This window comes from Giraffa tippelskirchi, chromosome 12, assembly GCF_054371585.1.
Source record: "Giraffa tippelskirchi isolate mGirTip1 chromosome 12, T2T-mGirTip1v1.2.pri, whole genome shotgun sequence".
Classification (NCBI taxonomy): Eukaryota; Metazoa; Chordata; class Mammalia; order Artiodactyla; family Giraffidae; genus Giraffa; species Giraffa tippelskirchi.
The window spans coordinates 99,732,770-99,756,274 of NC_137286.1; the positions used below are offsets into that span (position 1 = coordinate 99,732,770).

The 23,505-nt window shown below is 41.8% G+C and overlaps 1 protein-coding gene across 3 annotated transcripts in view; it reads right to left on the reverse strand.

Annotated features, from left to right (window-relative positions):
• FRY (FRY microtubule binding protein) overlaps nucleotides 1-23,505 on the reverse strand; it is a 330,073-nt gene that overhangs the window by 57,617 nt on the left and 248,951 nt on the right. For all 3 annotated transcript variants that reach the window (XR_014071062.1, XM_081549217.1, XM_081549220.1), the window contains exons 30-37: nucleotides 20,617-20,716; nucleotides 20,006-20,177; nucleotides 14,826-15,082; nucleotides 14,201-14,347; nucleotides 12,134-12,302; nucleotides 10,763-10,853; nucleotides 4,511-4,593; nucleotides 134-284 (exon numbers count right to left, since the gene is read on the reverse strand). Coding sequence is in view for 2 of the 3 variants with exons in the window: in XM_081549217.1 (XP_081405343.1) it covers nucleotides 134-284; nucleotides 4,511-4,593; nucleotides 10,763-10,853; nucleotides 12,134-12,302; nucleotides 14,201-14,347; nucleotides 14,826-15,082; nucleotides 20,006-20,177; nucleotides 20,617-20,716 (1,170 nt within the window). In the remaining variant the exon portion in view is untranslated. The remainder of the gene's footprint in view (nucleotides 1-133; nucleotides 285-4,510; nucleotides 4,594-10,762; nucleotides 10,854-12,133; nucleotides 12,303-14,200; nucleotides 14,348-14,825; nucleotides 15,083-20,005; nucleotides 20,178-20,616; nucleotides 20,717-23,505) is intronic.

The following is a 23,505-nucleotide window of genomic DNA, read 5'->3' on the forward strand; positions in this document are numbered from 1 at the left end:
AGTCACTTGTGTTCCCTCTGGTTTCAAACATCATTTCAATTGATGGGACCTGGAACAGGTTTCTCTTTTCACAGGAAGAAAAATCCAGCCAGAGCTAAGCGATCATTCCCCTCTATCTGCACGTGCTACTCACCTGTGGAGTGGCCCCCGGGGGGTGATGGTCTCTGGGAGGTAGTCCACCAGGGGGGCCCAGCACCCTCCCGTGCAAGGCATGGGTAGGGGCTGCGGCTGCTTGGTCTCTGTGATAGTCAGAAGCCAGCCGGTGTAGGGAGAAATTGGGTCATCTGTAGTGTGAGAAAGACCAATGTGCTTCATTTACAGAGAGAGAAGCTGGTTGTTTTCCCGACTTGCCTTTTTAGAAAGCAACTTACAAATTTGTGCTTATAAAAATAACTTCCTAACCATTCCATTTGGTGAGTATGAAATTATATGATCTAGCCATTCCATTTGGTGAGTGAGTATGAAATTATATGATCAAATGGGCTGGAATTACTTGATTAAGTTTCTTCTTGGATATCTAATTTATAGTTATTCATTATAGAGTGACTGAAAACATAGATACACAAGAAGAAAAACCCTACATCACGTGAATTCCCATCACTGTGACAACTCACTCCTTCTCTCATCTCCTCCATCTCAGTAAAACATGATTTATGTTCAGTTCACTCAGGATGGGAGCCTGGGAATCCTCCCTGACTTCTCACTTATATATATATATATTTTTAAATTTATTTTTTAATTGAAGGATAATTGCTTTACAGAATTATGTTGGTTTCTGCCAAACATCAACATGAATCAGCCATAGTCGCTTATATTTCTAATAACCATGATGATGGTGGTAGTGACAGTAATAATAAAAATAATAACATCAGAACTAACTTAGAGATGGCGTGGGCTTCCTTGGTGGCTCAGTGATAAAAAATCTGCCTGCCAATGCAGGAGATGTGGGTTTGATCCCTGGGTCGGGAAGATCCTCTGAGAAGGAATGGAAACCCACTCCAGTATTCTTGCCTGGAGAATCCCATGAATAGAGGAGCCTGGTGGGCTATAGTCCACGGGGTTGCAAAAGAGTTGGACATGACTGAGAGACTAACAACAGAGAGGGGTTACTTTATGTCAGGCAATGGTCTATACATTTCACGTATTAGTAACCCAGTATAACCCAATGATAGGTACCTATTATCCCAATTTTGTAGAGGGGACGCAGAGGTTAAGTAACTTGCCACCATCTACATATTCAGTAAGCTCTCCCTCAAAACAAACCCAAGAGATGACCATTTCTCACCATCTCTATCACTGCCATCCTGGGCTGAGCCCTCACCATCTCTCACAGGAGGCAGAGCCTCCTACCGCCTCCCTGCCTCTATGCGTAACCCTCTGCAGTCTATTCTCAGCACGGCAGCCAGAGCCATCCTCCTTTTTTAAGATTTTTTTTTTATGTAGATAATTTTTAAAGTCTTTATTGAATTTGTTACAATATCACTTCTGTTTTATGTTTTGGTTTTTTTTTTTGGCCTGGAGGCATGTGGGATCTTAGCTCCCCAGTCAGGGATTCAACCCACACCCCTTGCACTGGAAGGCAAAGAATTAACCACTAGACCACCAGGGAAGTCCCCAGAGCCATCCTTTGAAAACAGAAGTCCATTCAGAGCTCCTTTCTCTGCGTACCACTGGCCAGCAGCTCCCCTTTACACTCAAAATGAAATCTAGCATTCAATTCACACCAGGGCCTGTAAGGCCTGACAACACCTCCCTCCTGTTTCTTGGCTTATCTCTTATTTCCGTGCCCTCTGCTCACTGTACCCCAGTCACCCTGTCTTTCTTTCCTGTTCTGTGACCATGCCAGGCGCTGTCCACCAACTTTATAGACTAGGTCTGAATCTGTTTGTCTGTCCACTTTATCCAAGGTGGTATGGTTTGTTTGTTTTTTTTAATAAAAAATACTTTAAAGAGGCTGCACCTTTCTTTTTAGATAAAACCAGACTAGGAAGCGCTGGGCCATGAGGTCTCTCCTGACCCCTTCTCATTCTTCGTAGCCCTGCTCATACCCTCAGGAATTCAAGGAGAAAATAACTACCCCTGACATATATCATACAGCCGGTCATAAGGTCTGGAACTGAGCCTGCAAACCTTTGCTTCTCTCATGGCATAGACTGTACCAATCACTGGGTAGCTAGAACCAAAAATGCATCAGGCAGGATCCAGTTACCAAAGTTCTGAGGGTACTTGTGCCCTACTGGATGGACTGCTTCATCTGGGGACAGCTGAAGTCAATTCTGTTACTTGACAACTAGAAAAGGAGCTTAGCATTTTATGGACTTTCTATGATGAGGATCTGTTTGAGTAGCTTGATTTCCATTTTTCTTTGACTTGAGAAATTTAAGATTTGAGCTCTCAGCAACCCAACTACTTACTCTGAACTTTAATTTCTCTGGTTAATATCAGTAATCACGTGAAGAATATTACTGACACATGACTCAATCAAATTCAAGTACTATAGCCAGTGAGATGCTGTTTATGCTGGTATGACAAATTTATAAACATTTCTGGGTAAAACATGATGATAACACTAGTCTACTCTTTCTGTCTTACTTTCATTCACAGTAGTTTTTCTTTCCCTTTATAAATACTTCTATTAGTCTTTCTCTTTATCCCTAAAGCCAGTGATCTGAGTTTATATAATGACATAGTCGCTAATTTTGTTATAATTACCCTCTGAAAGTCACTATTTTAAAATATATAAGGAATGTAAAGTTTCAATACCAGAGGGCTCTGAAGATGTATTTTCAAAATGATTATTACTTTGTTTTCTACCAAATTCTGTGTCCTGTGCCCAGAACAAAGAGATACACTTTGATGGATGATGATGATGGAATCAACTGGTCGAAGTGCAACAATATTCCTAATGTAAAATCCACAGTCATAGAATGTTATGCTTCATTACAGCATGCCTGTCACATTCTGGGGAAGTCAGGATTCGACTGCCTAGCATCTCCATGACTCAATGTTTCTGTCCTCAAATTTTGTGTTACCAAGTATTATATACAGCAAGGAGACTGCTCTTCAACCAACAACTCTATCCCTTGGGTACTGCTCTCCTCATCTATAAAATCTGGTCCTGCATAGAACTAATGGTCTGTGCTCTTGAAATGCAACTGTTTGGCGTCTGGAAGGCCAAGTACCCTGATGGGCACAGAAATGAGGGAGAATGCATAAGCTTCCCCCTGCCCGAACTTCATACTAACTGTTCTAGAAAAAGGTTCTATAGGGACACAGTTAAAACTTGGGCTTCCCAGGTGACCCTAGAGGTAAAGATTTTGCCTGCCAATGCAGAAGACACAAGAATGGGTCAGAAAGATCCCCTGGAGGAGGGGATGGCGACCCACTCCAATATTCTTGCCTGGGAAATCCCATGGACAGAGGAGCTTGGTGGGCTACAGTCCACGGGGGTCACAAAGAGACAGACATGAATGAGCACATGAGCACAGTTAAAACTTAACCTGAGTATGGCAATATTACATGGATTTTAGACATTCCTTCCACTGATATTTTGAATGGTGGAGAATTGCCTATGTGGGCACTGAGAAGTAAAACTGAAATGTAGTGTCATTAGAACTACTGGGTTTGCCAAAAAGCTTATTCAGGTTTTTCATAACATTGTACCGAAAAACCTGAACAAACTTTTTTGCCAACCTAAAACACTTACCTCTTACTGTACTCTGCACATTTCCCACAAGAACAAAATAATTCAAAACAACCAGTACAAAAGCTCCATGAGCTAACTTACAAAATGGACCTAACTCATGAGATATCATATTATGATTTCCACCCAAACAAGTAAGTTCCAGAAGATAGTTTACCAATTTCCTTACACAGCTAATATGTCACTGGGAATGTTCTCTGCTTCCAGAATTCCTGCAACTTGTGAACAAGTAACTGCGACCACTCCTTGACCAATAACTGTACAACCTGTCCGAAGCTTAAACAAAATCAATGAATGCATTGATCTTTCCCATTTTTCCAGCTTCCCAAGGTACAGTGTGATTCCTGGGACAATCGTATCTCCCAGTCTGGCAAGGTTCTCACTCGGTCCCTGAGAAATTAAATGTGAAAACAGATATATCCTGGGTGAGCTGACTCACAAAGCTTAAAGGTTAAATCCACTCCCAAGACAGGCAGGAGAACTGAACGGAAACCTTTGTTTTCTAAAGAGACAATCTTGTACTAGCCTTTCACCAAATGCATCACCCAGGAAAAGGGCCAAGAAGACAAAAATATGGTTTTAGGTAGTAGCTCAAAGTTTTCCTAAGTCTGATTCATCTACTGTTTGGTTTGTTTTTACTTTGAAGAGACTGACTCTGCATGTAGGATTTAATCTGTAGGATTAAATGGTTACTTAATTATTTGCGGGCCTCTTTTTTCTGATCAGAACAGGAATAATCAAAATACTCATTTTCCATTCACTAACCATTTGCCCTCCATCTGAACCCCTCAGGCTGTTAGTGCTTACTTTTATCCTCATCGTATGAACCTCCTGAGCTGTTGCTGTATCTTGACTCCAGACGCGTATGGGCTCTGATGACGTTACTAAACCTGCAAATACAAAAACAGCCATTGTGAGATACTGACACACATGTGTTATGTGCTGAGACACAAGAATACTATTATTTAGCGGTTGATGATGCTTTTCCTAAAAGAATACTGTCAATAGTGCACCCCACACATTCCCTTTGTGCTCGAGCAGGACAGTGGTCACTCCTGCTCAGGAGCACAATTTCAAACCTTGAAAAGAAAAACATTTTAAGACTAATATGTGTAACTTCAACTAGAAAATTATAACATCTGCTTGGAAAGAAGATGGGCATGATACTGAATAACACGATTCACATGGTAACCTGGCACATGGTAGAAATAATGGCTGAAAGACTGAATGAGTGAAATAAGACCCAGAAATATACAAAAATGATTTCATAACAAATTTTGAATTTTACGAGCTTTAATGTTTTCCTTAAAAGGTTTTTAGGAAAAGGTACTAGTGGAGGTGTAATACAACCAGAGGGCCTCTTTCTGTCTAGTCTTTCTGTGGCTTAAGAAGTAATCAAAAACAAACAAACAAAAAAAGTTGAAGGATAACTTTTAAAAGAGTATTTATTTGGCTGCATCCAGTCTTAGTCATAGCATGTGGAATTTTTGTTGCATCATGAGGCGTGGCATCTTTCATTGCAGCGCTTGGACTCTTTAGTTGTGGCACAAGGGGGCTCTGGAGCGCGTGGGCTCAGTAGTTGCAGGGCCCGGGCTTAGTTGTTCAATGGCATGTGGATCTTCATTCACTGACCAGGGACTGAACCCACATCTCCTGCACTGCAAGGCGGATTCTTAACCACTGGACCACCAGGGAAGTCCCCAAAGTATAACAACTTTACGTGCGTTATCTCGTTTAATCTCACTCACTCAGCTTTGACATAAACACCATTTACTCTGCCAAGGAGGAAACAGACGGAGTGAGGTGAAACTACTTGCCCAGTGTCAGCCAAGGAAGGTAACAGTGGGGACACTTTCAAGGCTGTGCTGCCTCTGAGAAGGGGGGATACGTGACCTCAGGCTGAGCTCCTGCTTCCTAGCTCGGTGACCCTGGGCAAGTTCTTTACCTCCTTGGGGACCCCATTTCCACGCCTGCCTAAACAGAATAATAATAACACTTCAACATTTATTTTGTTAGGGCTGTTGTAGGAATCAAAAGGAAGAATGTGAGAAAGTTTCCAAAATTTTGAGACGCCATCTAACTATAGAGTAATTATTATACTCTTGGATTTCTAGAATGCCTTTACAGGGCACCACAGACTTACAAATCAATAACATTTTTACCACCCAAAGATCTATAAAGTCAGGCAAGGGTGTGGCTGAGGGAAAGTGAGGGTGAAATGGTACGTCTATATTTTTATTTTACATAAAATGATACAAAGCATGGTTTGTCTATATTATTGACTAGGTTTTCTGTTGCAATTGATATCAGACCAGTACTCTTATTTCCCTCTGAAATGCTACAAAGTGCAGGGCCCCAGCTGTCCTCATCAATGTAGGGAGAAAGAGGGATATTTCAGGAAAAAGTGCCATTTCAGGATGTGCCATTAAGATGCTACCTTGTCCCAGGTGTATAACCTCGGAACACTGCAACAGTGATGTGACTCTGCTGAATTCAGAAGTGTATCAACTATAAAGCTTTTGGTTTCATTCACTCTATAGACATTTGCAGCAGCTTTTTTTTTTTTTTTAAAGTCCTGACAAGCAATCTTTTCCCGAGTAACTTTTTATTTCAAACATTCTTCATTCTCACATCTTTTGGGCTATTACTTTGTGAATCCACAACTTCTTTTATCAGAAGATAAAAGACATCTGCTGAGTTTCATACAGATCAGACCACGTAATTATCTAAATCAGACTAGTCCTTAACGAAATTGGAAAAGTGACCAACTTATTACCTTCTGAAGAAGTTCTACAATCACATTTATGCTGATAAATACAAAGATATAAACAGCACATGCAGAACCCAGACACCACTCAACAAGGAATAAAAACAGGGTGATGAAAGAATCCCACATCTGTAGATTCAAACCAGGCAGAGATCTGCCAGAAACTCAAGAATGGTGATTTATGTTGGTTTTACAATCGTGTTCAGGAAGGCTGGGCAGGGAAGAGCTATAGAATGGATGGCAATTCTTCTCTTTTCCTTTTAAGACAGATTTAAAGGATTTCTAGGAGGAGTTTATGAGGCCAAGATGAAGGGGAGGAGAAAGCCCCTTCCACACTTCTTATTCTGGAGAAAATCAAAACCATAGCACAGTGAAGTGGATGCTTGGCAAAAACAAAAAGTAAAAACTGACTCCCAAGAGTAAAATCTGTTCCTTTGCTGTCCTGGTTGAAGAAACTAATTTTGGGTCTAGATCCTAGAAGAATTTCAAGGATTAAGCAGACTGAATAGTCTTTTAATATAAAAGTACATGTCTTAGAAATGTATCATAAAAATAACTCTGCTAAGACTGGGCTTCCCAGGTGGGTAAAGAACCTCCCTGCAATGCAGGAGATGCAGTAAATATGGGTTAAATTCCTGGGTGGGGAAGATCCCCTGGAGGAGGACATGGCAACCCACTCCAGTATTCTTGCCTGGAGAATCCCATAGACAGAGGAGCCTGGTAGGCTACAGTCCATAGGTCACAAAGAATCGGACACGACTGAAGCGACTGAGTAAGAGAAAAACTAGAAAGATGAAGTGTTTCCCTAAGTTTTCCCTTGCTGATTCTGCTCAAAATTAATACATAAGCAACTTTCTGTGGATTACTAATCTCTATTCCTGTATCAACACAGATTACCAGAAACTTCTATAGCTAAAGTTTATTGCTTTTAGTTCCTTATGAACAATCCTTTCATGGCTTTTATTAAGGGTTGATGTATTAAAAATACTTAAAGGGCTTGTTTCTGCATATTTTACAAACTTATTTTAATTAAAAATATGTATTCACATTATTGTTTAACTGAAAAAACCACACAATAAATACTTCTTAGAGCTTAAAGGTACTTAATTTAGTTGTTGTTCTTCTCTCGCTCAGTCATGTTTGACTCTTTGTGACCCCATGGATTGCAGCACGCTAGGCTTTCCTGTTCTTCACCATCTCCCAGAGCTTGCCCAAACTCATGTCCACTAAGTCAGTGATGCCTTCCAACCATCTCATCCTCTGTCATCCCCTTCTCCTCCTGCCCTCGATCTTTCCCAGCTGATGCACTGGGTCTTTTCCAATGAATCAGCTCTTCGTATCAGGTGACCAAAGTACTGGAGCTTCAGCGTCAGTCCTTCTAATGAATATTCAGGATCGATTTCTTTTAGGATTGACTGGTTTAATCTTCTTGCTATCCAAGGGACTCTCAAGAATCTTCTTCAACATCATAGTTCAAAAGCATGGCTCAGATGGTAAAGAATCCACCTGCAATGCAGGAGATCAGGGTTCAATCCCCGAGTTGGGAAGATGCCCTGGAGAAGGGAATGGCTACCCATTCCAGTATTCTTGCTTGGAGAATTCCATGGAGAGAGGAGCCTGGTGGGCTACAGTCCATAAGGTGGTGAAGAGCTGGACATGCGTGAGTGACTAACACACACACACACACACTTATTCTCTTACCCTGATTCCCTGTAGCTCAGATGGTAAAAGAATCTGCCTGCAGTAACAGGAGACCTAGGTTTGATCCCTGGGTCGGGAAGATCCTCTGAAGAAGGAAACGGCAACCCACTCCAGTATTCTTGCCTGGAGAATCCCATGGACAGAGGAGCCTGGTGGGCTACATTCCATGGGGTTGCAAAGAGCCAGACATGACTGAGCAACTAACAATACAATACTGGCTTTAATGGTTCTTTTATTATAAGCTATCTGAATTTTTTTGTCAGTAGCTATGGTATTATTAAATATTTCTGAATTACATCAAAGAACCACTAACTAGTTGTAAAGAACCTGGCATCAGGACAGCCACTTTGCACAAGTCCATGGCGCCCCCTGGAGCCCAACAATGCAATCAGGTGACTGGTACTCCCAGAAACTGAGTCACAGCGTAGCCAGATCACCAGTATTTCTGACCAATACCATCTCTGTAGACTCTTTGTCTAGAAGGACTGAAAAGAATAGGGTAAATAACTGTCTTCTGTAATGGGGTCAGCAAGAGGGAGGGAGAAAGGGGCTGGAAGGTGTTTATGGATAGCTTATCTACCTCTAAGGCTGTGACGTTTCTCCAATTTTCATTTATATGCTGAATAAGCATTTTAAAAGATGATTACTATGTGCAGCACAGTAGGGTGATCATTAAGGATAGAAATATGTCTAAGAGCCATATAATCTCTGTTTTCTAAGAATGAAAAGGTAATGATTGAGACACAAACGTGTGTACAAGTACCCATAAATCAACATGACAAGGCTCACAGGGAGGAAGGTGATAAGTAGACTGCAAAGAATCATAAAGATACTTTAGGCTGAGAGCACAGTCTACCATCAAAGAAAAGACAGACTATATTAGAGAAATAGTATAGGTAAAATATAGGGTTAATGTAACAATAGTATTCTGTGTGATAAAATATTCATATAGGTGTAATCATATATACAATCAATTAATCTACCTAGAGGTAGATAAACAGATATAGTCAGTATGAAGGAATTAGATATGCATGACTATGTAAAAGTGTAGGTAGCATCAGGCTTCCCAATGGCCAACAGGATACAGTGATAAAGCAGGAAAGCAGGAGACAAGCAAGAAAGCCTCTTACAGATATCATCTGGTTGTAATGTTATAGTGATAACTGGCTTCTTCATTTTAAAGGCCACCACTAAAAATTTAGGCAGGACACTCATAACTCTGGTCCTAAAGGGGCCTTTGTAATGAGATGATAATATAGGGAAATATATCACCTTTCTACCCTTAGTATAATTAAGGTGAAAAATTCAGACTATACAATGAATGATAAAGAATGTTTTACTCCCATCAGAAGACAGAAATATCTTTAGAGAAATATGTGATTTTTTGTTCTTTTTACCATTAGGGAGTTTTCCAAAGAAGGTACGGGCAAATATAGATTAAAAAATAACACGTGAATTAATAATCTCGTACTGTCATTGATGTATACAGTATGAAAACCTTAATCTATTTCTGAGAAAGAAAAACCTTAGCGAACTAAAATGGAAAAGGTCTGTTATTCATGACCCACTGGGTCAGTGCCTTTGATTTGAAGGGAAACTCAGAGGATGAGCATTTTGCCTTAAGGCACTGTAGTCAGCTAGTAATCAGCATGTTGAGGAATTTGCTGTGGCTGACTTAGAGAAAGAACTTTCAGAACTCCAGCCCTGGGTCAGATAACTTCCACCTGTAGCCCTTGATGGGTTCTCATGCACACGAGGAAATCACGAGGCATCCAGGGGCTTTTAAAGCTAAATGAATTATTTTCATTATGTGATCCACTAAATTTTCTTCAGTATGAATCTGTTTCTCATTTTTTTTTTAAATTAACTTAAGTGAAAGGGCTCCCCATTACTTTTTACTAGAAAATACTTAGCCTTACAAGTTTTCAACATCATGAGAATCATCTTAATTTTTATTTTCAAATTTAAGTCCCGTTTATCTCTTTTGGTTTGTCTCCCTGTTCTTCACATTCAACTGCAGTAAATACTGATCCAGATTGTGCTTACTTATGAATAGTTCCTGGGCAATGTGAAAGCAGAAATATGAACAAGAGAAACATTACTGTTAAAGAACTAAGGGGAAGGACATCGAGGTTTCTTTTAGACAGTGTTCTTAGTTAACCAAGATGTGACAGAGTTAAAGGTAAAAGAATGGTGATGTTTCATAGAACTCATCTCAAGATAACTACTCTAAGGAATTATTCAAGAACCAGATTTGCAAATTTCACATGGCTACTCCCTCTAACTCCAGATGGACTGTGCCCACTAGCAGAATAAGGTGTGGTTGTTATTAAGCCCTGGGGGTAAATGGGCTTCAGCCACTAGAACAACATCCCTCTTAGTCTCTGCTCTGGCTTTGCTCAGGAAGAAATGGTTATCTTTAGGGATATACAGAGCAGAGTCTGAAAGTCAATCTGTGTTTCTAAAAAAGAAAGGATTTGTGTATGTGTAAGTGTGTGTGAAATTTACAAAGCCCTGCAAATGTTACTAATGCTTTGCATAGACAATTGCTGAAAGTTAAGCTGCATGTTAAGACAAATTTGTGCACCAACCTCTCATCAGATTCTTTCAGTATCTTGCTCTCCTCAGCGTCTGGGAAACTGTCCTGGCCGGCAACCACTGTATTGCTGCTGGAGGTGGTTCCTGTAGATGAGATTAAAGAACAGCTCAGAAAGAAATGCCTGTCGTGGGGGTCAAGCTCAAGTCTTAAGTGATCCCAGAAGAGGATTTCCTGTAAAATCCCCTGTTTGAAAGATTCCTTGCATCTTCTGCACAATCTCAGACATTCTGAACAGCCTTCCAAGCCCACACCACTGAAACAAAGAATCCAAGACATCAATTACAGTCAAATCAAATTCCTTAACTCTCTTACAAAATGAGGCTACAACATTCTTGAAACCCTCTCTTCTTGGCTACTTAGGTAATGCGCTTATTTATAGTGGCCAGTCCTGCTGCTAGTGGATCTAGCATTTCTGGTTCCAGGAATTATGAAATGAATGTTAGAACATTCCAAATGCCTAGAGCTTCTGATCCCCAGGGCACCGCTTCTCTGTGAGATCACTGCTCAGGCAGCAGGGTCTGGGGCACAAAGAGGGCATAAGAGACTAGGGCGTAAGAGGAAAGAGGTTTGAAGGCAATCATGGTGTTAAGGGAAGCAAAGGGAAGACAGCATCAAGGAGTTTGAGGAGGGTGGTACATATTTCATACAATGATGCTGAGAGGCCTACTGAAAAGTGCTAACACTGGTGGAGGGGGGCAGTTTAGTTAACCCTAGGAGAGTATCAGCCAAGAGAATCCCATTAGATACAAGAAGGAGGGTCCAGAAGTGAGATTCCTCCATGACTACAGTGTCCACCGTAAGCTCAGTCTAAAATAAAAATGTATATCATCATATGTAAAACAGATGGCCAGTCCAGGTTCGATGCATGAGACAGGGCGCTCAGGGCCAGTGCACTGGGGTGACCCTGAGGGATGGGATGGGGAGGGAGGTGGGAGGGGGGTTCAGGATGGGGAACACATGTACACCCATGGCCGATTCATGTCAGTGTATGGCAAAAACCACTACGATACTGTAAAGTAATTAGCCTCCAATTAAAATAAATAAATTAAAAAAAAACCAAACCTCTGCGGCATATGAGTCCTGGGCTCTCGATTGTTGGTTATCCTTACAAGACCATTTCATTAATCGGACAAGGCACTAAGAGTCTCTGCTATCCTTAAGCCTTCTCTTAAGTGAATGTATTGGGTTGGCCAAAAAGGGTGGTATGGAAAAACCCAGACAAACTTTTTGGCCAACCCAATACATGTAGGAATGTAGGAATAAGAACAAGCAGCAAGCACCTACTCATACCCCTTCAATGCTCTACATGAAGGAAAACCCAGAGCTGTGGGACAAGGCGTCCACCCAGCCACCCGGCCCCTACCGGAGGCCGCCGCCGAGGCCTTGCTGCTGGCTGTGAAGCGGTAGAAGGGTGGGTTGTCGCAGTGCTGAACGATGGGGTTCACCGGCTCCGTCTGCTGCAGCTCGAAGAGCAGCTCCTCCATGGTCTGAATGGTGTTGTTCCGGCACAGGTAGACAGCCACCTTCTTAATCTGAGACAAGAAACAGAACACAAGGGATATTTCCCAGAGCAGCCCACGGGGACGTGAGGTGGTCAACAGCAGAGGTGGTAACCCATTCATTTTGATGACAGCAACACCTCCCAGGAGCACTCACTGTCCTCTCCTAGGACGAGCCAAGGGTCCGGATTACGGCTGCCCGGCAGGGGCGGGTAGGGGGAAGGATGGGAAGAAAGGACAGTTAGGGAGTTGGGATGGATATGTACACACTGCTATGCTTAAAATGGATCACCAACAAGGACCATCTGTAGAGCACATGGAACTTTGCTCAGGGTTATGTGGCAGCCTGGATGGGAGGGGAGTCTTTGTTTGGTGGAGAATGGATACCTGTGTATGTATGGCTGAGTTCCTTCGCTATTCACCTGAAACTATCACAATATTGTTAATTGGCTAAACCCCAATTCAAAATAATCTTTTTTTTAAAAAAAGCCAATCTTCAACCAAAAGATAAAAAAAAAAAAAGTTAACCTTTTCTCACATGTACACCTGATAGGAGTGGGTTGTTCAAAGTCTTACCTTCCCTTATGGCTGAATTTATAAAAGCTACTTTTGGGATAACTTGTAGGCTAAAGATGACTTCTATCTAAACTTAAAACTTGCCATCCGGGGGCCTCCCTGGTAGTCTAGTGGTTAAGACTTCACCTTCCAGTGGGTGCAGGGAACTAAGATCCCACATGCCTTGCGGCCAAAAATCCAAGACATAAAACAGAAGGAGCATTCTAACAAACTCAATAAAAACTTTAAAAATGGTCCACATAAAAAAAAAAAAAAACTTCCAAAAAAAAACAAAAAACAAAACAAAAAACAAACCTTACCATCTAAGTTCTTATCTTGAGCAAGTATTTTATTTATGCAAACCATGGGAGAAAAACTGCTAGCTGTGTTCATTTAAAAAGGAACTCAGTCTCCCGCTACTCTCTTCTACAAGAGAAACAGACAAGTTTGAGCTGTTTGCATGGTTTTAAGTTTTAAAAATAACTCTGGATTAAACCTCTGCATTACTGCAACCCTCAAGCCTGGGGCTCAGAAGCAGCAATGAGGCTTTCATGGCCCAGAACAGCAGGGCAGGCAGGCACAAAACCTCTCAGAAAAACAACCAGCACACAGACACCAACTGTGCGAGGGTTTTCAAAATGCAGTCGTTTCACTGATCACCTCACCTTTAAATACAGACACGAAGGTGGGCATGTCAGTAGGATTTTTCTGTTGCTTATTTCTCTCTCTTACTACCTATCTTTGAAGAGATAAACTGGAATATTCTGCATATTTATTGTTTTAAGAGCATCAGGATGTAAACACAGAACAATTTTTATTAGTAAAAATATAATGTGTTACCTAGTTTCTCTTACATAATGGGTCTAATGTTTCTAGAAAACAGATTTAGGTAATTATGAGAAGAATGCTACTGCTGTTAAGTCACTTCAGTCATACCCCACTCTTTGCGACCCCATGGTCTGCAGCCCACCAGGCTCCCCTGTCCCTGGGATTCTCCAGGCAAGAATTCTGAAGTGGCTTGCCATGCCCTCCTCCTTCCGACCCAAGGATCGAACCCGTGTCTCTTAGGTCTCCTGTATTGGCAGGTGGGTTCTTTACCACTAATGCCACCTGGGATGTGGACTCCTTAATCTCAAAGTTTCTGGGTCCAAGGACTTACAAAGGGGATGACAGAGATGCCATCCCCGAGAACACTAGCTTGCAATACAGGGGGCAGAAGGGAACTTTTATGTACCATCTGGAAAGCTCACAGGAGATGAGCGTGACTGATGAAATCTGACATCACTATTCTACTCGTGCGATGATAACATTCTGACTTGCAATTGCAGATGGAACCAGCGACAGAATAAGGACCCCAACCTTGGAGGGGCACTCACGTAGGGCAGGAGGAGCGTGTCGCTGCTGACCCCACACAGGCTGATCAGGAACTGCAAGGTGATCCGCAGGTTGTTGCTCCATTTCTCGTTGTTGGCTAATGCATTCCAGGCATTTTCCATTTCTGGTCCAGGAACTTCATCCCCATACTGTAACCGACAAAATAAAACCCGGCCCGGGAAATGCGTGGGAAAAATGTGAGGATGCAAAAATGTCTGATGGAAAGTCACTTCAAGGGTCATGGTCATCTCAAAATCGTTAAGAAGGGGGACAATGGCCATGCATCACAAAGACGCCACTTTTCAAGAATTTATAATACACACATCACTACTGCACAATACTTATTCACATGACGATTCAAATGCTAGGATCATATAATAACGATGATAACTGGGATCACGATTACAACTGTGCTAAAATACACATAATGAAGTGTCCCACTGTAATCATTTTTAAGTGGGCCATTCAGTGGCCTGAAGCATGTTCACACTTGTGCAACCATCCCCACAATCCACATCCTGTTCTTGAGATTGTTAATGGCAGGCACCACTTTCCCCAGGTTTGATTACCCCTGGGTTTCCTGGGACGCAGGAGCCCGTGAGGAAGGTGCCGCTCCTCAGCGCTTACCTTGGCCGTCATGTACATGAGGTTGTTCAGCACCAGGGACGTCGCCTCCGGGGAGCCCCAGCCACTGCCTTTCAGCCCCTGAGAAGCTGTCACCTCTCCCTCGCGGTCCTTGGCATCGTCCTCGGGGCTGCTGGGGCTGGACCCCGGCAGGAGCAGCCTGCTGTCCACCAGCTCGATGTTGTGCAGCCAGGGCAGCAGGTAGGTGAGCATGATCTGACGCCCGTTGGGATGCGTTGTGGGGAAGCGCTGGCTGACCTCTGCAGAGAACGGCAGAGACCGTGAGCCACGCCATCTCATCAGATTGAATCAAAAGGTGAACAGCTAGCGGAAGTAGTACGTTAGAGCGGACAAAATAGGAATCAGAAAGATATATGCCCAGATCCCAGTTTGTCCACATACTAGCTGCATGAGACTCTGGGTTAGTTACTGAAGTTCTCTGTTCCTCAGTTTCCTCATCTGTAAAATGGGCCAATCAGGTCCCACACTAGTTGATTGTGAAGATTAAAAGACACAATATGCCTGTCATCCAGCAGGCTCTTAATAAACAGCAGTTAGGATTATTATGGGTTTCCCTGGTGGCTCAGACAGTAAAGAATCCACCTGCAATGAGGGAGACCTGGGTTCGATCCCTGGGTCAGGAAGATCACCTGGAGACGGGAATGGTTACCCACTCCAGTACTCTTATTTGGCGAATTCCACAGACAGAGGAGCCTGGCAGGATACAGTCCATGGGGTCACAAAGAGTCGGACAAAACTGAGGGACTAACACTTACTTAGGATTATTATAATAATGACTATTATCCCTCCATTATACCTAAATTTTACAAAGTGCCTTGCATGAGCCATGAGCTGTTAAAAAGTAAGCTGCAACCCTCCAGGAAGAACAAACCCAGGGTGTGATGTCCCATTTGTGGTGTCCACTTGAAAACTGCCAACTATGTGGAAGGTGTGTGCTTGATGCTGCCCTTTGTCTTATGAAATAAATGAGTCAAAAAGGTACAACTGTATGACCAGCTATCTCACCATTACTTCCTCTGATAGCATTTCTGCATTGTTTCACTGGCAGCAGCGTTTCATTTTATGATCTGAATAAGTTTTCTATAGAAACAAAAGCACAGCTTTATACACATGCTGCAAGCTCTGAAGTCATCTCCTGTTTCTAATATTTGTGGAAGAATTCGTTTTATCCCAAGGGACATTAGAAAGCTTGGCCTAATGTATCTGCTATCATCCAGCATGGCATGTAATCTCATTTAGAGAGCTCGTGCCTGCTACACAACAGAACAACACAGATGCCAGGAGATGATCCACTGTATCCTTGAAACAGAGACTTTAATTGATTTGGCCTTTTTCCTAAAATTACAACTCTTTTATTTTTAAGAATAAGAATATACTTAATGCTGTGCTACAAGTCAGACATGTTATGCTGTTATATGTCACCCAGGACAAAATCTCAAAATTGACTTAATGTCCAAACTTACATGGATGTGATGACTGATACTATGGACTTTCATGACACATAATTCAGATCCCCATAAAAGCACAACACTTATTTAGTCCAACATACCAGACCTTTTCTAGGTGCAAAGTGCTCTTCCAGGCACCATGGAGACAACAAAGATTAAAGATGTGGTCCTCTCCTGAGGAGGAAGCTCTGGTTGTGTCTACAGATAACCCTGGGGCCAGGTAGAAAGCGACAAATGACACAACAGAGGCACAGAGTCCTTTGGGGGTTCGATGGAAGAAAATGATTCTGGTTGTAAAGATTTGGGGCACTTTGATGGCAAAAGAACCATTTAAACTCTGCTAGAAAGGATTGGGGCGGGGGGAGGTTCCTTGGTGGCTCAGTGGTAAAGAATCTGCCTGCAAACAAAGGAGATGTGAGTTTCACATTGGGTCAGGAAGATCCCCTGGAGAAGGAAATGGTAACTCACTTCAGTATTCTTGCCTGGGAAGTCCCATGGACAGAGGAGCCTAGGGGACTACAGTCCATTGGGTCACAAAGAGGTGAACACAACTTAGCGATTAAACAACAACAGAAAGCAATGGCCCTTGGAAGAGAAATAAATCTTTCCAATCATAGGGGCAACTATTTTAAGACTGCCTATCATCTTTCAACAGTGGTATAAAAATCTACCGACTTTTTGGAGCAGTAATTGCCTTCTATCATATTACTTATTTATGTAAAACAAGTTTGTATTTATAAATTTAATGTTTATAAAATTTATAAACAATTTCCTTATTGATGCTGTTTACTACATCTTGCCTGTTAGTCGTAAGTCCGAGAGGGTAGAGATCTCTGTCTGGGGTACCCCATGCTTCCAGATCAGGTGTAAAGATGTTTTAAAGGGAAAAGAGAAAAAAAAATTGCTGTGACATGCAAACATCATTCACCTCTCCAGAAACGAATTAAATAAACTGTAAGACAATGTCAGTGGGATGCTAGATCATTTTCTGGCTGTTTGGGCAAGACCTAAATAACTGGCTTGGCTTCTTACAAGGAATTAAGTCATATGAAACTACAGGCAGTAAAAATCTGACCACAGGGTTTTTAATGGTAAAGGCAGTATAAACAAAGGCTAGGAATCCATTATAATCTCCTTATTTTTCCATGCTATTTTCTAAAATTATTTCTCATAAGTTGAAATAGCCAAAAGGTCAATTCTTGACAGAAACTAAGGCTGAACTTGCTTGCAACTCATTATATGAGCTTCTTTCCTTGTCAAATCTACTAAACTGTTTCTCTTCTCTCTCTCCAATTGTCAGACTCTCTCCTCTTACCAGCTTCTCCCTTGAAACAAGCTCAAATCTAGCTCATCCTCTGACTGCATCCGCCGTAAGCCCAATCCTCTCTTTCATTGTTTCTTTCTCAGCCAAGCCCCTAAGATCTGGCTTCTGCTGTTACTTCTCCCTGGAAATGATAGACAGTTACCAATGAATTGTGAAATTCATAGGGTTATCTGCAGACTTTATTCCCCAGGGTCTCACTATTCTGTAGGAGGCTCTGGACCACTCCCTCCCTCTTCCTAAGCCCTGTCTTCTCTAGGTCTCCATGAAACACACCCTCTAGGGGTTCTCTTTCCATAAACATGCCTCCCTTCCTTCTCTGCTCCCTCACCCTCCCTTGCCTGGTCCTTAAAAGCTGGGGTCCATGTTTTTTTCTTTCACTCTGTACTCTCTCCATTCATGACCTCATTTACTCCTGTGGTTCTTGTCCTCAATGGTCTTCCATGAGCCACTACCACTGGGCCTTCCCTTGGCCCTGGTCTATCTATACACGAGGGTGTCCAACAGATACCTAACCAGATACCTAACAGATACCTCGATAACCCAAACTGATCTGAGTGTGAGCTCATAGTCTCTGCCTCGCCTGGACCCTCCTCTTCTCCTCGAATCAGCTCTCCAGATGGGGTTATTACTCCCCTACCTCCCAGATAACACACCAGACACTTCCTTCGTGTACTCTGCCCATAGCTCTAGACTCTGGTCTCCCCTCTGCTGTCATGTTCAGGTCCTCATCATATCCTCCTTGGACTGGTGTCACTGTTTCTCAACTGGTCTCCTCTGTTTCTCAACTGGTCTCCTCTCTCTAGACAGGATGTTCTGTCATCCATTCACCGCACTACAGGGAGAGTCTTTCTAAAACTTCACTCTGATCTCACCCCTCTCTCTTCTTGTTTGAAACTGATGAGTGGCTTTCAAAACCCAAGCAGCTTGCTTGAACGTGCTCCCTGTTCACAGACTTCTGAGGGATTTCAAGGAGCATGTATGTAGTCTCTGACCTGCAAACTCCTAGGAACACAATAAAGGCCTTCCAAGATTGACTTCTGCCTCTCTGTCCATAACCATCTCAAACTTTCCCCCTTCTCTGCATGTTATATTAGCCACACCACCTATATAATCTCTCAAATGCATCATGTTATCTTATACCTCTATGCCAATGCATACGGTATTTCCTTGGCCTCTAATGCCAATCCACTTGCCAACTGCAATGTCAACTATTTATCTGCTTTGCAAATTTCTACTCTTCTTTCAAACTGCAGCTCAGACATCAACTTCTCTGGAAAGTCTTTCCTGATATTCTTGACCAAATAATCGATGACTTCTTGATCTTCCATCTCATAGAGAGAATGTGCATCTCATACAGAAGTGTAATTTTTAAAATTACACTTGCTACACTGTATCACAATCATATGCTTGTACATTTTTCTTTATTACTAGACAATGAAACTTTGATGGAAGAGACTGCTTTATTTGTCTCTGTATTTCTAGGATCCAAACATAGTGCCTGGCATAAGGCAGCACTCAAATCTTGGTTGAAGTGAAGAAAAATAAATGTTAGTTTTCCAAGAAGAAAATTAAAAATTAATCAAAAAGGTTTTTCTTGAGTTCTCCCACTGTTTTAGGCACAATGCAAGGATGTGACTAATCTATCTCAAATAAATGGATTTTCCAAAATATTATTCACAAAGATTACTTGTAAATTTGTGCCCTAAATCAAACTCTCAACAAATTATATACGTAGCAACATTCAAGCTGCAAAATACCATCAACATCATCACCAAAAAGCAACTGACAGCAATTACTTGTATTAGAAGTTGTGTGTGTGTGTGGCCATGTGCTCAGTCATGCCTGACTCTTTGTGACCCCACGGACTGTAGCCCACCAGGATTCTCTATCCATGGGATTTCCCAGGCAAGAATACTGGAGTGGGTTGCCATTTCCCCCTCCAGGGGATAAAGTTATATCACTCATATTTAATTTCTTGGGGAAATTTTACATACACAGTGATTATGATTGATCTAAGCATCTTCAAATTTGTCCTATGTTTATTTATACCCACATCGTTTTAAACACACTCTTTTATATTTAAGGATATTCTAGAATTTACTTCTATATGTAACTGAACTTGGGTGCGTGCTCAGTCACTCAGTCGTGTCCGACTCTTTGCAACCCCATGGACTGAAGTCCACCAGGTTCCTCTGTCCATGGAATTTTCCAGGCAAGAATACTGGAGCAGGTTGTCATTTCCTACTCCAGGGATAACTGAACTTAGCCCAATGCAATTTTGATTGATGAATTTATTATCGATAATTTTGACTCTCAATTACACTAGAATTTTGAAAGAATACTTAGGGCAGAAAGGGTCACACATGCCATGACTGATTATTGTACGGTACCTGAGAAGAGAGGAAGAGTGAGCTCGGGGTACATCCTGGCCAGTTCGCACGACAAGAAGGCCAGGGACACGCTGTAGAGGGGTGGCAATGGGCCGTGGGTCCCATACAGAATACTGCCAGGTCTTTGTTCAGCTACTTTCTTCGAGTACACAAAAAGCTTCGCTTCAAGGATCTATAAGGAAGTAGGAGAGTAGCTTCATGCAAACACATGCAAAAATGCATATTTATAAAACTGAGATAATATTGTTACCAGTTTTCTACTATGACTTATTAAAATTATACCATTCTCATGTGTCCTCAATAAAAAAAAGAAACATGAAAGTTACAAACAGTATGAAAAAGCACTGGCCGGCTATCTCAAGAGTATTTATATTGAATACAGTTTTGTAGTAAAACTAATGAATGCATATTTTAATACTGTATGAAAGGTAAAGCATCAGTCACTGCCTATGTTTGCCAATAATTAAGTATTATTTTCTCACTCATTATATCCACTAGTGATATGAAGAAATACATGAATGTGTATAAATAAACAGCAATCCAGCGATCAACTACCACTTCCATTTTCTGTGTTCAGGGATGGAAGTTTCTCTGTAGTCAGTGATACATGCCTGCATGAGCTGCATGGAGATTTCATAAATCTCTCTGTTGGTGTCAGAGGCCTTGAACAGAACAAGGTTTAACAGCGTCACTATGTCAAAGGGATAGTTCCTAAAACAAAACAAAACAGTACAGTTTATGGGATAGCCTGGCTAGCAACCTTGATAAATCATTACCTCTCAAAAATTCTAGACAGCACACTGACCTCAGTCACACTTACTAATGACATTCCCAAGCCCATTTCACCATCCCCATCTGCTGTTTATTAGTAGGTGAAGGGAAATTGCTCTGAGGTTAAAACCAAATATTGTCACATCAGCTCAATGAACACAAAAGTCTACCTATTGCTAATAGATTTTTGATGAAAACCAAGAACAAGAGGAAACGACAGAAGACAATATGTCTAACCTCAACAGCTCACTGACTTAATATTTTCATTCAATCTATCTAAATGTATTGAGCACTAAACATCTATCAGAAACAACTGCACAGTACTGATGATACTAAGTTAGCCAGGCTGATGCCCTCTCTTAAGGGAAACTCACAGTTGAGTAAAGGAGACAAACTATACAGTATAGTTATGAGGAGGAACCTGGGATTGTCCACAGATGATACAGAAATCCTGACAAGGGACACCTACATCAGACTTGGGGTTAGAGGACACTCTTTCAAGAAGGAAACAAGTAAACTGAGTCTTGAAGCACCAAGAGACGTGGGGAGTGTTAGCAAGGCCATGGAAGGGGTAGAATGGAGTACAATCTATGCAGAGAGAATAGCTTCTTGAAAGATTATACATGTCAAAATACCCCTCCCCCAGTACACAGGATTTTAAACCTAAATTCGCTTATACTACCTACATGTCCATGTTTCACTGGACAATGAGGCTCACTTTAGTCTTCTCAGTAGCTGTACAGGGTTGCACAGTATCAAGTGTCTGTCACTCAGTCGTGTCCAACTCTTTGCAACCCCGAGGACTGTAGCCCGCCAGGCTCCTCTGTCCATGGGATTTCCCAGGCAAGAATACTGGAGTGGGTTGCCATTTCCTTCTCCAGGGGATCTTCCTGACCCCTGGGTCATCGAACCCAGGTCTCCTGCACTGCAGGTATATTCTTGACCATCTGAGCCATCAGAGAAGCCCTGCTCCATAGTATGGACAACCATAAATAACCACTCTTGTTGTGGATGCTGTGCTGCCTAGACCTCCCTTTAGGACAGAGGTGCTCCGTCCTCCCACTACCGTGCTGGAGGCTGATCTCTCTGGTTGAATCCTTCTCTGGGAACTGCCTAGACCAAGGTCATGCACGCTTCCCAGCAGTGCTCCCTGTGGGATTGCTTGAAGTTTCCTTCCTCAGCTGGGTCCTATCTCCCTCACTTCCTCACAGACGTTGATCCCAAGGGCATTCCCTAATAAATTTCTTGAACTCAAATCTCCACCACAGGGTCCTATTTCCTGGGAAGGCCAACCTTGGACACGCACTGACAGATGTTTAAAGGTTATTTTCATTTTGTTCACTATGATAACTTCGCAAACACCAAATGGGCAAGTATTTCTTTAGAAAAGATTTCTAGACAAGGTCATGCATGGTCCAAGGGCATATTTAAAATTTTGGTAGATACTGCTGCTATACTACCGTCCAAAGTGGTTTTACCAATTAGCACTCCAACATGATTACTTTTCCAGCACTATAATTTTAAATGAACAAAAATGCACGAGGTTGATGAGAAACTGGGCAAAGCTCCCCAAATGACGGCGGTGAGGATGGTGATGAGCCATGGGTAATGTTTCTGTTATGACATGCTGACTTGGTGCGACTTACCATACCAAGTCCTTTACCGAGATTTCTGACTTAATCTTCACAACAAGCCTGTGAGGCTTAGAGATGTTAAATCCTCACCCAAGGTCAGGGAGAAAGAATGGAGGCTGGATTCCATCCCAGATTTGTTTGACTCCCAAGAATTCAAACACTTACCCACTGTCCTGTCCACCTCCTAGACACCCCACAATAGGTCATTTCATGACCAGTCTAATTTGAACTGCAGTATCTGGAAACAGACCTTTCTGTGAAAACAGAAAGGTAACTTTCTTCTGAGCCCTACAGTAGCAGAGATGTCTTACGTACATTGCTGTCTCTGATTCTGGGACTTAATACACATATATTTTTATATAAATAAACACTGGAAACTACTAGGGATCACTGGGGATTTAAAGGCAGGAGAAGAGTAGACAAAGCTGTCCTCTTATGCAGGGTTATGCCCTTAACCATGCAACCAGGGAATTCAATTAGCTGCTTAAAACTGAGTTATGGAATTGAAGGGGAACTACACTGAAAGAAGTAATACAGATACAGAAAGTGAAAGAAACCCAGAGAAGGAAAAAATCAGAAAGCTCTCCAATGAGTGCAAGAGTACAAATAAAACATCTGTACTTACACATTTAAAATAGGCTTAGAAACAGAATCTTACATTTTTCAGTTTTTAATTATTCAGCATAGACAGTGGAAGGAGAAAAGAAAGAAAGCTATGCTCATACAGAATAAAAATAAAATGGTAAAATAAATATAAAAGGTAGATGTGGTTCAGAAAGTAAATAAGAAATAAAACTGATTTTTTTTTTCCATCTGAAAGAGAGGAAATTTTGAAGAATCTGAGAATATCCATTAGCTCTGGCTTATCTAGAACTAACTGATGAAACTCAAGATAATTTTGGGTTATTCTAAAGAGAAATGGATTTTACTAGTTGATATGATTACATCATAGCTCTTTGCCTCCAATAGCTGTTGAATAATAATAGTAATAATAATAGTGTTTACAGGGTGCTTACTATGTGCTAGACTTTTGGTCAAGAGATTGTTTTTCTTTAATCCTTACCCTAACCCTGTTACTACTCGTATTTCACAAAT